At 40.4% G+C, this 16145-nt stretch overlaps 1 protein-coding gene across 8 annotated transcripts in view; it reads right to left on the reverse strand.

Moving 5' to 3' along the window:
• The window catches only part of erc2 (ELKS/RAB6-interacting/CAST family member 2), a 49646-nt gene extending 36796 nt beyond the window's left edge, over positions 1–12850 (reverse strand). For 5 of the 8 annotated variants that reach the window (XM_008409675.2, XM_008409676.2, XM_008409674.2 and 2 more), the window contains exons 1-2: positions 12702–12850; positions 5582–6395 (exon numbers count right to left, since the gene is read on the reverse strand). In XM_008409675.2, the coding sequence (XP_008407897.1) occupies positions 5582–6253 (672 nt within the window). In that variant the 5' untranslated portion in view covers positions 6254–6395; positions 12702–12850. The remainder of the gene's footprint in view (positions 1–5581; positions 6396–12701) is intronic. The other 3 variants (XM_008409677.2, XM_008409679.2, XM_008409678.2) reach the window with 1 other exon arrangement.
• Positions 12851–16145: the final 3295 nt, after the last annotated feature.

The following is a 16145-nucleotide window of genomic DNA, read 5'->3' on the forward strand; positions in this document are numbered from 1 at the left end:
TATATATATCTGTAGTTAGATTTGGAGTAAAGTGTGCCCACACTGAGCATGAACCCCAAATGGTTTCTTCTTTTTTCAGATCTATCCTTCTCGTTTCTGATCCTCCCTCCTCACCGATCAATAAACTCCTGCCTGCCTTGGAAACCAAAATGCAGGAAACAATCCAGTGACTGCATCTGCGTAATTGAACTGTGACTTAAAATCACTATACAGCCTTCCGTCCGGTTCCTCCACGTCAGCCACAGCTGAGGTGCAGCTGTTTGCGTGAACGGGTCATGACTCAGCTGATACTGGTGCTGTGGTCACAGAGGGTTTTTTCTTTCTGTTACTGAAAACCTTGACGGTCAAAACCCAGAGAGTTTCCCAGCACTAGACAGAGACGCTGAGCTGCTGTGACTCCTTATCGTAATGACACCTGGGCCAGCCGGGGGCAACTGGCTGTCATAAATCTTGTGGTGCAGAAACAGAGAATCCGTTTGAGGGCAACATCACACACTGACTCAGGTTCTGGCTTCTGCCATGTAAATGCCTTAACAAAGCGTTGCGGTGATTTAGCAGAGGGGTTACTCTGTCTGACTTGTAGGGGGCAGTTTTACCTGTGCCAGTGTTGAACGTCTGAGTTCCCCCAAGTCAATTGCCACTGAAGATTGAAGAGGGAATAAAACATCTAAGTTAAAAACAGAAAGAATGAACGGGCACTGAAATATTGAAATTATATATTGGAGACCAGGGCAGCATTTGACACCAGTTTTGGTTGCTTTGGTGTTTCTCATACCATCTTTACAGTGAAACATGGTGGTGGTTGCATAATACTGCGGGGTGCTTTAATCAACAGGTACCATTATAGAGTTTATGACAAGATAGATGGGGCTAAAAAAAAGTAAATAAAAGAAACAACTGTGAAAATAGGTGAAACTGAGAATACTGAAGCACCAAAAGTCAGACGTCCTTTTAAAATTATTTTCTTATCTTATTTTGCATTTATCATTTATTTCTGCTTTTATTCACAGATAAAGTCACAATCAGGTCCTCGCTCAAACTAAATAAAAAGTGTAATTTTCTTTAACAAATATAAGCTGTTAGTTGTCACAGAACATCCCATCTACTTACTTCAGCCATAATTTAAATGCTTCACACAAACAGGCCATTGTTACAAACATGCCTAATAAAAGGCTGGCTCCCACACTGCGCGCCTTAAAATGTTATTTTGGCCCCTTAAGCAATTAGATGATGACCTCTGCTCCAGAATGAGCCATCTGGTGACACAGGAACCAGCTGCTCTGCATGTAATGCTCTATATACATGGGAGGTTGTGTTTTTGTGAGAATAAATGAGCAACTCCAAAGCTCTTGAGCTGCAGCAGCCTACTGTTCACACCGTTCCTAATCTCTGTGTAGTGTGTCGTGATAGCTGACAATATACAATTACACCCACACCACACAAGCAAATGCTGCGTTTCATCACCTCCCCTCAGTTAGCACAAAGTTACAAGAGGGGCGCCTGCAGAAATCTGACAGTCTGAGACAGTAAAAAAATGCCACTCCATGCACAGAAATAAGCCATCTTTCAAGACTTCTTTTATATTTTTTTGTTTTAATTGAATCTTATTCAGATGCTTGAACTTGAGGAAGCTGTTTATCGTGTGATTAAGCAGCTTTAGCAGCACTTGATAGGGGTTGCTTTGTGGGTTAGCATGAGGCCAGATGGTTCACGCAACCGCTTGGCAGTCACAGGCGCCATGCTGGAACCGGTTTGTATTCGATACCACCCACACACTTCGCCAGGGTTCTGCTTGTCATGAAAGACCACGCCAAGAGGAGACTGTCATAACGTGAAACAATCAATAAAGAACTCTGTGATTCTACAAAGGTATTGATCCTGATGCGACTCCCTGTGTCCGTCTCGACTGGTGGCATCTCCAAAACTCTGGGTTCACAGTCCCGTTATAGGCGGCTGTTCAACTGGCAACATGTAGACACTGGCTGATGAAACCAGGTTCTGCATGACCACAGATGACCACTGTGAGTGCTGGTGGCACAAAAACATAGCAGTAGTCCTACTTCTCTTTCCTTATGTTGTGGGTGCAGATAAACTATAGCTTCAGGTTATGTCTAGTGGCCAGGTTTCCTTTGCACCATCTCTGTTGTTCCCCCAACACATGTGTGTAGATGTGTCCCCATCTTTGTTTGTGGCAACCTGCACGGGGGATTTTTTGGGGCGAGATCATCAACTCAACGGTTTTGGTACTCTGGGCAGCCAGATATTTGAAGTGCTTGACTAACAATTGTCCCTTCAACAGATTCACAGCCTTAATCTCTGCAGTTTGTCCTGAATTACCATGGGCCTCTTACTGTTTGTTTGATTAATGGCCCTCTTGCCAGCCTGTCAGGCAATGTGAACTGCCATGCTTTGGAAGAATTATATTTATGCCATATTCATTTTTTGTTTGTTTGTTTGTTTTTTATTACATGTTCACTGGATCCAAGTGATATTATTTGGGGGTAAAACAGTAAGTAATTAATGAAAACGAATGCAAGACTCTTTTCAGGTTATTAGTAGCAAGACACCATATATTGTTTTTCTTCCACTTCACCACTACTCACAATTTTGTTTTTATCTATCACATACAATCTCAACACAGTACATGAAGGTTTCAGCTGTTAGGTGACAAATGTGAACTGTTTTTGTTCTTAGGGGCTGTGAGAGACATCAAAAAGCTTAGGGTTGTTAGGTGACAAAGCGTCATCATGTGACTGCTGTAGCTTAGAAGTCAAGTTAAGTCAACATCCTGCACTGATGTGCAGTACCTGGTTTGCACAGCTGAATTATGAAACATGCGTGAAAAACAAATAATTGTGAGTTCGCCTCTCACACATGAGCAGCACGCCGCTCTGTTTGATTACAGGGCTGCACAATCCACCAGGGGAATTACCTCTAATTAAATTTTCACCCGTCACACACCATGTGTTATATAACACTCAATCGCACAGAAGCGCAGACACTTGTTCGTGTTGATGGTGTTACGTTATGGCTATGTTCCAAATATAGAAAATCCTGAATTTTTGGGTGGGAAACAGCATGATTTTACTTTAAGTCTTGCATGCATGTGCAGAAGGCGCAAAGTGGGATCTATTTTTGTGGGAACCGTTGATCAGGGCTGACTGGGCAGCTGAGCAGCAGTGGTCATGACTCAGTCAGATATGGTATGCTCTAGCTCACACGCTCGCCTCCAGCAGCTCTCGTACAGCTTCGGCATGACAACAAAAATTCTGCTCAATTCGATGAAAACAAAATCAGTTGCCCTTCACAATAAAAATCTATCACACAAAACGATCTCACGCTAATCATCACCACTAGTCATCACCTTCACTGTTTATGATTGAGGCTCTGCAGGCTGTGGGTGGTATTTAAACATAAATACCACCAAAAACTTCCATGCTTCAGAAAGTGAATGTTATATCAGGAGATTTTGCAAACAGAGGCCCGGACACCCTGATTCTGATTATCTCATGATAAATGATGCATGGTATTTGCTGAAACTAACTGGGGCCTAAGGCACCTGATGCAATTGTAAAAAGTGGTGCTAGAAGACAGATGCAATGACTGGCTTGAAATTTATCCATTATTAATGAAGCAATTTGCTCCTCAGTCAGCCTCTCAGTGAGCCCAGTGGGTGCGACCAAACCAGCCCACCGTAAATATGCAGTTATGTAAGCACGCCTCAGAGCCCAGAAATCAAGTTAGAATAGACCAATTATAGCAACAAGGCACATCTGCCTTTTATTAGCTGCCACACTGCATTAATGAATCCTACCAGGAGGAATATAAATATCACTCGACATAAGGGGAGAGCAAGCACCGAGTCCTCTCTTTGATTCAAGGATGATGCCATGGAAACCCGTCAGCGAACAGCTTTCGTAATCTGCAGGACACATTCAGCTCCTAAACTCTATGAGTTCCAACTAAAAATATCGCAATGAGGATTTAACGACTCTTTATAAAGAAATGTGCAAAGCTGAGTTGCTTTGGTTCTGTCGGTGACACAGATGATTCAGCTTTAACACAGACTCAGATTTTTGCAAATCATAATGATGTAAAATACTTCTGGTGTTGCATAATTGACTGATAGTTAGACTAAAGCACCTTGCAAAAGTATTCATACCCAAAAAGACTAACACAAAGCAGCACAAATTTGGAATGAGGAGGAAAAATTATTTTTAAAAATCTCCATACGTTTATAATTCACCAATTTTTACTGCATTTTTATAAACAGACATGGATGGATTGCTTTGTGTTGCTGCATCACATAAAATCTCCTCAAAGCGCACAAAAAGTACAAAAAAACTATTAGGCTAATTAAATGTTGAAATGTTTAAAGGGAATGAATACTTTAGCAATGTGCAGAGACAAAACCCCATCTTTTATAAGAAGATCAACAAGTCCTGTGTGGAAAAACCCACTGATGGTACTACCTTGCAGGGTAGAGTAATGACTAATCGTGTCTCTTCAGCGTATGAAAACAGAGCTGGAGCAGACACAATGCCCTGCACAAACAGCTAGACCAAACTCAGCCTTTAAACTGCTCAAAGCATTGCTCAGTATGCTGCATCATGAACACAGCGGGGGTTTTTTTTTTGTTTTTTTTGAAAATGCATTTATACTAAAAAGCTCAGTCTATATATACACAATCTACACAATATCAGAGTGTCATATATTTCCACTTGCAGCTGACAGAATCCACTAAGCCAGAGGCTGTGCATTGGTTCGCTCCAACAGCTAGCCAGCTATTAGTAATCCTCCAGGTGAGATCTGACATTAAAGAAAGTGATCTTCAGCTGTTTAATTATCTTTTTTTTTTTTTGCCAAGACAATTATTTAAAATAGACAGAAAGATGGCAAATCTTTTGCAGAAACGACTATATGAACCAAAGTAAACACTGTGAGATGATGCAGGTCAGAGCATATGAAGAGAAGGCAAAGGAAGACAGACGGGGAGTGTTTAAGTGTCCTTGACATTTGTCTCTGGGCCGTGTGCCTACTCCTGTCAGTAAGTGATTTAACTGGGCCACGACTACACCCCCACACTGAGGTAAGCAGAAAAAAAAACCTTTTGACATCTCTTCCCCTGGGGCCAATCTGCTGAATCTGTGAAAATAAACCAAAATTAAGCGATATCGGGACCAGATGGCATTCAATACACCTGTCGGCAGTGTCATCGTACTTTTTAACTGAGCCACAAATAACTGAACATTCAGATTTCTGCTCTACTCCTTTTTAGTTGAAGTGCTTGTATTTTCTGAGAAGCTGAAGTCTTATCGATTCTTCACTGGATGAAGAGATATTTATGTCAATAAAAGAACATCTTTCCAGAAAGGTTGTACAAATCTGTTAAAAAATAACAGAACTGACTGCTTTTATTTTCTACTGCATACATAAGAGAGGATGGCTGTGATTATTTGCAAAAGACAGCATGGTGAAAGCGGAGATCAAAGCAGAGCAAAATGGGCAGACAAATAGGCAGCGAGTGAAATTCACTGCAGCAATAAGTGGATTATGACAGCTCAGAGAGGAGTGGTCTCACCTGATTCTCCTCGTGAGTGACTCTCATCTGCTCTTTCAGAATGGACGTGCGAGCCGCCTCCTCTTTCCTCATGATCCTCTCCTTCTTCAGCTCTGGGCTCCAGAAGCTCTTGATGCTGTTGGTGGAAGATCCCAACTTACTCTCCTTCAGGTCAAGCTCTCGCCGCAGCAGCTCATTCTCCCTCTGCATCTCCCTGAGCTGGGCCTGCATCTCCAGCAGCTCGCCACCACTGCCCCGCACGGCCTGCCTGAGCAGAGCCGAGGGCACCCCCTGGTGGTGGTGGGCGTGCAGCATGGAGAGGGAGCCCAGGTCACTGTAAGACAGAAGGTCAGCATGAGGCAGCCCCACTGAAGCAATATTGGGGCTGCTGCCCATGGCTGTGACGCGACCCCCGTACATGGCCCGGCTGGTGGCGCGACCCAGAGTCATGGTTCCCTTTGGGTAGGTGGCAGTGGAGCCCACGCCCTCGTGGTCACTCAGGTACATGGGCCCTGAAGTAGCATAGGCAGCGTTGAGTGATTGGATGTTCTCCATGGAGAGGGTCTTGCCCCCTGCACCACCCCCGCTCCCACTGTGTGCCCTTCGATGGCCCAGTCTGGGGGACCTTGGAAGGCGCGGGGACCGTACAGGGCTGCTCTCTACATGACCTACAGCTCTGGCACTGCCGTACATGTCCCGTGATTCAGAGGAGTAGCCACCAGAGGGTCCTTTAACAGGGGCGTGCTCAAATGAGACTGCTCTGACTTTTGTCAACCAAACATGGATGACTTATTTCATGTCTGAATGGGTGGGTTAGGTCACATCAATGTCAGATCTGAGGAAACAGGGGAGAAGGATTTGTCAGACATACAGCATTTCAGAAAGCAAAAAAGAAAAACAAAACAGCACATTCCAGTCAAAAATCTAAGCTCTAGACGAAAAGAGAAATGTTATATTAGCTCTAAGATTTGTGTTAGTCAGCGTAGGCGACAAGCTGTCCCAATTTACGAGGCTCTAATTTCAAATGGCCTGCAGGAATTTCACATCATCCCAGATGTCTCACAGGCTAACATTTATCTATAGTAGATCTCAGTACTGATTGAAATATAACTTTACAGTCTCACATTTCTCTGACCTGAATCATGACAGCCATCATTTTATCAGAGTAAACAGAGACAACTATAGAGAGCATTTTAGGTGTCGAGGAGCAAATTCAGAAAAACATCACTACATTTTGAATCACTTAGAATCCATCTGATTATCAATTATCTTTGTTTTCAAGTACAGGTTTAGTACAACCACGCCGTACATTACAGATCCAATTAGCAGTTCAGTGCGTGATATCAAGCTCATCATCGTCTTCTGAGAAGTGTTGTTTCTTAAGGCACTTTGTTAATTAGCTGTCATATAAGTGATCAAGCAAATTTATTGGCAGCCCCGGTAAAGACGTGGAGAAAGCTTTAAAACAAATCAGCTTTTGTTGCATAATCTGAAAAAAATATGAGGTGAGTGGAAACTTTTTAATAAGTCACTCATAACTTAAATTTTTCCCTGGGTTATAAATATGACACAGTTTCTATTAGCCAATCCTCAAAATTGCAAAGATAATCGAACACGCAATTAAAGAAAGTCAGGATCTTTAAGGAAATGGCTACAAAGAAACACATTTTTGTCTAAAAGTTTATTGCATGTATAATCCAGGCGATAATATAAATCTTTAAGCGTGAGATTAAATCTTATTCCTGTCATGCACTGTCAGCGTGTAAGCAAGGATGACAAAGTCTAAAATGAATATAAAAATAAAACAGTGTATTTCCCCCACTGACAGGATGTGTTCAAACTAAAATTACAGCATGAGATTATGCCACTGTAATAAACACATTTATTTTTAAGCCTTTAACAAATAGTCCCCAGAGGTGCTGGTGCTCTGTGTGTGTGCAGAGTGCTGCACATAGAAATACGAGAAAGAAAAGTAGGGAAGAAAGACCAATAATTCTGACAAATAAAGACATACTGGACGAGAAATAAAGCAACATTTCTGCAGCACTGTCTTGTCTCATAAGCTAACTGATAAATATTTACTGACAGAGTGCAGCTCGGCTCACAGTATGACTGTAAGAACTGGACCCGACATGTCTTTTTATCTGAGGCTAATACTAGAAAGAAAAACATCAGAAATCACCACATATATCACGCATGTACTCTTTTAATGATAAAGGTCTTTTCATCTTTTTATGTTCAAAAGATGAACAAAATTGCAAAAAATTTGCAAGTTTTAAAATAAATCTCTTCCTCCTGGGTAACAAGAAAAAAAAATGATACAGGAGACTTAATTTTTAATCATGTAATAATAGCTGGGCTATTTAATGCTGTCTTTTGGCTTTAATACATTTCTAGATTTATCACGGGCTGTGATTTATGTAATATGAAGGCATCATTATTTTACTGTGGTCGATATTTTTAGGGTAAAAACTGAATGCTATTAAACACAAATGTCAAGACAAAGACTCTAACCAGGGTTTTTAATTTCCCCAGCTGTCAAAGGATGAAAGATACCGATATGTCTAAGAAAAAGGTGGTTAATCATATACGCGTAGACTTTTCCATCTTTCTCTCCTCCTGGTGACACTTCTCGGATTCGGTTGCCATGGTGTTTCTGTCTGGGCTAGCGCAGACAAATCACCTGTCGTCATCACATGAAGGTGGAAGAAATCTTCAAAATATCAATCAAAGAAACTGTGGCTGAATACAGCGACAGTGACAAGGGGAAGGTTTGTTGTTTTTCTGCCTTTTAAGTAATTCCTGTATATCTTTAATATAAAGGACAGATTATTCCTAAAAAGAGGAATCCATGTGTCAGCAGGTTCCTTCGATATACAAAAGTCACTAAAATTTCCCATGACATCATCGCTGAACTCGCAGGTGCTTTACATGAAATTCTGAAAGTCATTCTCATCTGTACGATAAAGTTATAAGAGCGTAGACATGGAAACGCTAAATATAAGTCAGCTGAGCTGAGCAATATAAAAATTTTCTGATTAATTTTCTGATTTTTATATTGAAGAGATGCATCAGAAAAGGCCCACAGACTGCATGGCATTTACCTTGACCTGTACTCCTCTGTGATTTGTTTGTGAAATATCTGATCATTTCTCCATTAAATGCATCAACATGAAAAACTATTGGTATTTTAATACTAGAAATACCGAGAAAAAAAAAATTCTCCAATGCGTTTTAATTTATGAATTTTTTTTTTCAATCATATAAAGGTTGGCAACATTTGCCTTGATGCAAGGGGATAATATTCCCTTCCTGTTAGATTCACAATTACTAGAATTTACAAAGAACATTTCTTTTAGTTCTCCTTTAAAACATACAGTATATCACAAACAGTAGACCAGAGTTCAAAAAAAGCAGCCAGATCAGATCAGTGAGGTCTGGTGGGTAAATATATCACTGGGGGAAGCAGGATCCAGCAGGGGTTCAGACAAAACAGCATCCAGCACAAGTTCCAGCCAGCTTGCTGCTCACTTCTGAGGAAGATAAACACGTGTTTGCTTCTTTGATCCACCGGTAGAGTAGATAAACCAGTTCATGTGTTGGGCTGCATCTCCTGTGACGCCTCTTTGAGTCAGTGTTTGTCGGCTTTTGTGTACCTCACCACTGATGGGTCATTGATTAAGGTAGTCACTCCGCCATTTTTTCTTTTTTTTTTTTGTCTTTCAAACGTCCCTTTCTTTACCGCAAACGACGTCAATTCCTGACTGCATAATAAATCCAATATTTTTAATGCTTTCTTGTTACGGCTATAAGTTACATAAGTGGAACAGGATTTTCAGGAAAACTGTAACTAAAGGGGGGAAATTATGTGAGCAGAGCAGGGCTGCTGAGCTAATAATCTGGGATGTGATGACGACACTTTCACTCTTACTCCACTGCTCGTCTTTCTCCTATTGATATTAATTTTGCACTGCTGTCAGTTTGCCTGAAACATCCAGCAACCTCCACATTTACTGACACTTATTTGAAAATTCCCTAAAGTAAATTCATGTAAAGGGTTTATTGCAGACCTCCACAATAAATTTAAAAAGATGTTAGAATATGAAAATCGTGAGGTTTGTAAAGTAAACAAAGGACTTATCTTCAGGACCTGGCCTATAACTGACTTTCACAAATTAAATATTTAGTCCTAATTTAACCTTATTTTAATTGAATTGTGTCAGTAGTTTAATTGCGTATGTACTCTGACTTTGTGTTGATTTAAAATCCTTTTATTTACTCTACTTTTTTTTTTTGCTTTAATGTTATGATTAATTTATGTTTATAACAGCTGCTTGAATTGAGATTATATTTTAATTAATAAAGTATTTGTTCCTCTTTCCTGCCTGCTGTTTTAATTTTATATAACGCACCTTTTGTTGCCTTTGTATATGAAATTAAAACGTTTTAAATCTGATTGATTTCTATCCCACTAAATTAACTGTTTTTCAATGAAGACCTTCACTATACACAGGAAGTTATGTTTTCATTACAGGAGTTAGATACATTGGAGATCTGTCTTTTTTTCAATTTTATGTATCATCCTCTTCACTGTGCATTGCAACCAGGTAAACTTCCTTCCAGCTAAATTTCTGATACCATTTGATTTATGAGACTTAACAACAATCTGCCTAACTTTAAATGCAATATTTTTTCTGTATTCCCCGTGAAGGAGAGAGGGGAACAGAAATGTTACCTCTATGTCAAATCTGCTTATTCCTCTTCCTAACTATTACTCATGAAAATGTACACAAAACCACGAGCTACCTAAAAAAAAAAAAAAAAATGCTTAAGTTACATATGTTTAATAGAAATTTCTATGGGTGGTGCTTTTGTGAGGAAAATGTTCTTTCTTATGCAGGATTTCTTCCCCACTGAATGAATGAACTCAAATCAAAGCTTATGATTTCGTTTTTTTTTGTAAAATGAATGAGAATCTGTTTCTGCAATAGATTAAACTATTTCAAGGTATTTACAGATTTTTACTTCAGCTGATGTGGAGAGTGCTGTAGTCCACAAGTGGTTTTACTTTTGGTTCTTTTCATAAAACAACTTCATGGTGATAACCTCTATTGCGCCCAAAGCCTCACTTTACAAATCAAGATGAAGATAAACTCTTCCTTTTATAGTCCCTTTCCACTTTTAACGATTAAAATATTGAGGGTTTTTTCAGTGGTTCCCAGTGTTACACATTCCTATCAATAGGGTATTTTTATATAAATAATCAGCTAATGTGGTTATTACTGCTGACAGAGCAGAGGAGCGGGCATCCATTGGAAAATAATGTTTTCATTCTCCAATTTACAGCTTCGATTTGAAATAGGTATTATTGTGTTTTACGTTGACTTCTCAGCATTTCATTCTGTTGTTTCTCTACCTTATTCCAAGCAATAGAACTGCACAAGGGAATTTAATAATCTTTGAAGCAGTAACTAAGAAATTGTGGCTGAATTTGCACTAAAACTGTTTGTCAGATATTTGTCTAATACAAGTTAGCACTTTCAAAATGTATCTGTATCATAATATAAAACGCACAGCTATAAAATGGCTGTGCAAATTGACAAATGCTCATCAAAACAGCAGTGAAATAAGTTGGGGATTGAAAGATTATGTGTTTACACGTCCACTTGTTGATAAGACAAGAAATATTAGATGACTCTACTCATCTAATATTAGATTCACTCTACTCTGAAACTGTGAAACTATATGAGCTATTCCAGTTGAACATATTTAAAAAAAAAACAAAAAAAACAGTCAATTCTGAAACAAGGCCTCTGTTATACTTGTATGGGACGCCCAAAAGACTGCTACCCTGGGTTAAGGGCCATATTGACTTTAAAACTCTCCAACACATCCACAAGACTGTGCGGCCCTGCATAGTGATTTAAATTGTCCTGTAAATTGCTGTGAAGCACACACAAGACTGCGGCAACCAGGGCAATGAGCTATATTGCCTTGTAACCTTGCATGGTGCACCCACAAGACTCTGCCGCCCAGAGTAATGGGCCATATCGCCCATTTGTTGACTCATTTCTCCAGTTTTATGAATCTTTGAACAGCACAGTTTTGAGCGAGACTAGTTTTCTGACCTGGATCACAATGTTCTTTTTTTTTTTTTTTTTTTTTTGCACCCCACTTTCTGTGTTGGAGGTTGGGAGAGCTGCAGCAGCACATACATGTACATCTGATCAGCAAATGCCAGAGTGAAGGCAACGTGGAAATGAATCTGGCTGTGCGGTGGGTGCGGAAACAGCAGAGAGGATACAGATGTCCTGAAACAAAGATTTTTTTTTTCTTTTTTCCACAGGCACTGCCTTTGGAGAAAGAAGCAGCGTTGTTCAATGAGGCAGTCATGACATTAGGAAAAAAAAGACATCATACAAATAACGCCATGTGTGGAGTTATATGGCACTGGGGGAATATATGACATGTAGGGGAATCTTGTTGATATTTCTATGAAAGAGCAGATGCAACACATCCAGCCTCCTCATCAAGCATTCTACTACAGAGCCTGACGCCTCCTTGCCTCCTCCAGACTCAAACGCTTGGTGGACTGGATGAGATGTTAAATATCTCCAAATTGGCCCGAGCGCTCACGTCACCAAATGCCAGCGTTAGCAGACGTTGCTGCTCAGAAATAGCTCCTATAAATTACAGTATGTTGCCAACATTTGATCTGAAGGCGGAATTGGTGAAGACTGGCAGGGCACGACCGAGCAATTGACAGCACGCCGGGCCTACATGCTCGCCTGAAATATAACACTCTAACCTGTCGTGTGGGGGAAATCTTTATTTTTTAGGAACAACGGCGCTCTGTCATCGCCTTTTCGCGACTACAGAGTAATATTAGTTTCCAGGAAACGGCTAGCTTATATTGTCTCGCTTAATTGAGCGAGCAGGAAAAAGATTTGGTTAAATGGACACAGCCTGTACCGTTTTTTTTTTTTTTTTTTTTTTTCTTTTTACCCCGGCTTGTCGCTCATCAAAACGCGCACAAAAAACGCGAGCGAACACGTTACGTATTCCGGGCGTCATTCTTTCTAACGTTACAATAGTACGTGTTGGTTTTTAAGCGGTAAAATATCAACAGATACAGGTATACCTTTTCAGATGTCAACGGGTCTCCTTGGTCGCTCTGGACGGCATCTTGTCGCCTCCATTCAAGCCCAACAGCCTCTCTCAGCATCCTGCGCTGTCATTGGGCAGCGGGCAGCCTCTCTCTCCTCCTCCACACGGCCGCGAGCAGCATCACTGCGATACGGCAAGTGGCAGCTGGCAGGAGGGGATGGGCGGATCACATGCAGGGGGAGGAGAGAGAAGGAGCACCGGAGAGCGGCCTGGTGCTGCTGATGGTGATGATGTTCAGAGTTGGGCTGCTCCTCGCCTTTCACAGATGCTTACTAGTCTAGGATCAACTCATACAGGTGACCCGAATTATTCGGCTTCAAAACTTGTTTTATTTGATCACAATGCTCCGCAGGAGTATTAATACCCCTTTGAACTTTATTCCCCTTTCCCCCCCCCCCATTTTATCTGTTTTTCGTTCATGTAATATATGAACTTAATTTAGAGGATAACTGAACTGAAAGAGAAAGGATGGATGTTTATTGTTTGTTTTTTTTACTGAGAAAACTCTGAAAAGTGTGGCGTGTATTTATTTACAAGCCCTCTGAAGCTATGGTTTGGGGAAACACATTTCTCTGCAATTACAGCTGCAACTCTTCTGACATTTATGCCTCCAGATGGAAAATGTTGCCAGTACTTTCCAAAAAATAAATCAGATCTGATGGAAAACATTTCTGAAAATGTTTCCGTATTTGTCCTAGAGCCCTAAATGAGTTTATGTTTTGATTTGAATGAACTGTAATTTATTTTCCCTTTGGGAAGAATATGCATTTTCAGTTATACTTAATAGACAATAAAAGTAGCCCTTTTTTGGTGTCTAAACCGATTTAATCATTTGAATCCAATCAAGATAGCATAAAACCTCCTGGCATACATGCTGAAATGGAAGAGAAACTAGAGAACAAGTGCAGTTAGCTCCTAAGTGTAGTACTGAATGGATGTATTCAGTTACTTTAAAACGCTAGTATGGGGATGAGGCGATTGACCGTTCTGTTCTGGCATGAGGAAGGAGCTGGACATGCTCAACTCTGGATCCTAAATGTGTTGCTACTTTAGCCCTCAGTCCTGGCTGAGCAATGAAACATTTCTCTCTTTATGAAAATGAATTTTGAGCACAAATTTAGACAAAACTGAAGACTGAGGAGGCAAAGTTGTGAAATATGTCACGATAATGTATAAAATATCTCTCCAACGTTTAATGAGTGATTAAAATTATTTGTTACATTTCTTTGTCTTCATCTTACAGATTAGTTTGGTTTTCAGTTCAGTTGAGTAGGATTATGGTACCATGAAGTTGTAAAAAGTTCAGAAATGATTTATTGAGGTCTCACACTCCTCTATCCCACAAACAAGGATTTTTCTCAGGGGTGGACAAAGTTTTGAGTTTGAAGATGTGATGCAACGCAGAAAGCAAAGAAATTGAAGAATATTTACAGATTTTCCAATATTTCATGACTTTGACATTTCAGACTAATTTTCTCTTTTGACAGTCATGGCGAAAGATGCTATGAAAAATACCATCAAACAAAGTATCTAAGCCTCGAAACGTGAGAACGAAGTTACGCGTTTTAAAATGAAACAACTGACGTGATATTCTATCTGCTGAAGCTCCGGCATATTCCTGTAGTATTCAGGCTGCCCCCAGGATACAGTGACTGTCTGCAAATCCCCCTGAGCACTTCTCTGTTATAACATAAATCTGTCTGATCTCATGACATCATAACTGCCATCATGAGAGGTGAGCGTGTCCTCCATGAACGTGTGAAGAGACAGCCCGGCACGCGTTTTCAAAGCTGAACAACCCTCCTGGCTGCAGCACCGGCTGCGATCCTCCTCCTTCCTCCAGGCCAAAATGAAATTATAGGTACTTTGTGCCGTTTTATAAACACTGACTGTAAGTCTAGCTGACAGGACCTAAAGGAGAGACGTCAGCATTTCTGAACAAACACCGGCTCTCTGCTTTTCCCTGTCAAACTCTTTGTCATGGACACAGACAAGCAGTGAAGGTGTGAAAGGAGTTAAGGTTTATATATTGTCAGTCATATTTTAACATATTCTGACAGAAAGTTCAACCGGAACAAGTTTCCAAAGAAAGTAAGACACAGCATTGATTGCGTAACAAATAAAAGCAAATTAAGCAGATATTGCATTGCCTTAGGTAGTTCTACTCTTGCAGATAAACACAATAACCTAACCAGCGTTGTTTTACTCTCCTAAACATAACTAAGTTTAAATTACAAAAAAGAGCTGGCTTGTTCACAGAAATATACAAAAGAGGAGAGACTCGGTGAAACAAATTACCATTAAACACCATTTTTTTTCAATTCAGCCTTCCTCACTGTCATCACATCACTCAGCATGTGTTTGTTACTTTCTCTCCCTGCAAAATCTTTACTCGTTTACCTGTCCGTATCCTGCAGTTATTTTTCCTGCCCTGGTTGTGTGTGTGTGATGGTTGTCAGTAAACGTGTGGATGAGTGACAGGTGGGACTGGAAAACCTGAGCTGGCAGCTCTCCTTCAGCCACATTAGCTCCATCATCCACTCCACAGCCTGCAGGATTCAGGGCTGATTGGGTTATGGATCTGCATCCTGTGGTGTGCTTACGCCTTTTTAAGTGGATTCTTAATCACTTGTGTGATTAATTAGTTTATCCCATAGATTTTAAGGAGCAAAAAAGCTTGAAAATGTAGTTTTACATCACAAAAATAATGGCACAAGCTGGTGCTCGTCATCCAATCAATCCAATTCATTTTGACACTCAGTTCCAGTTATCCATGATGGTACTTTGACTGTAACAATGACAAATATCTAATTTGCAGGATAACTATTCAGCCTCAAGTTCCTGTACTTCCCATCGCTTCCCCATGAGTCATGGACTTCTTCTCGGAGGTCACCGCCGATGTTAATAAGTGGTTAATCTTCAGAGGCACAGGCTCTTGTCACGGCTTTCAGGAAATGGATGAATGCAGGCACCCCAATTACAGCTTAATGACTTTACATTTATGCCTTTGATCTGAGGACACTGAGGTCAAGCAATCCAGATGATAACCGGAGACTGCTAATCAATCGGCTGTATATAAGCAGCGGTTCTACCCATTCAGAAATGTCTAAGAAAACTATCCTTCATGTTTCATGTTAAAGGGTCAGACTTTGCTCAGTTGTTTGAGATTAAACGCAAAACACAAATGTGCATTATGAGTTTGGCAAATATTTAAACAGTGCAAGCTTTTTAAATGTGCAACCAGAAGACAAATCAAAGAAGGAAAGAAGGAAATGAAGGACACAAAATGGAACGAAGCTAACAGAGGAAGAAAGGACACAGGAAGAAGAAGAGAAAGGAGAGAAACAGAAATGATCAAAAGAGGGACAGAAGGTAAAAATGGGCTTTGTAAAGGTGTCTGTAAAGGTGTCTATATATA

Source organism: Poecilia reticulata, linkage group LG5 (genome assembly GCF_000633615.1).
Source record: "Poecilia reticulata strain Guanapo linkage group LG5, Guppy_female_1.0+MT, whole genome shotgun sequence".
NCBI lineage: Eukaryota > Metazoa > Chordata > Actinopteri > Cyprinodontiformes > Poeciliidae > Poecilia > Poecilia reticulata.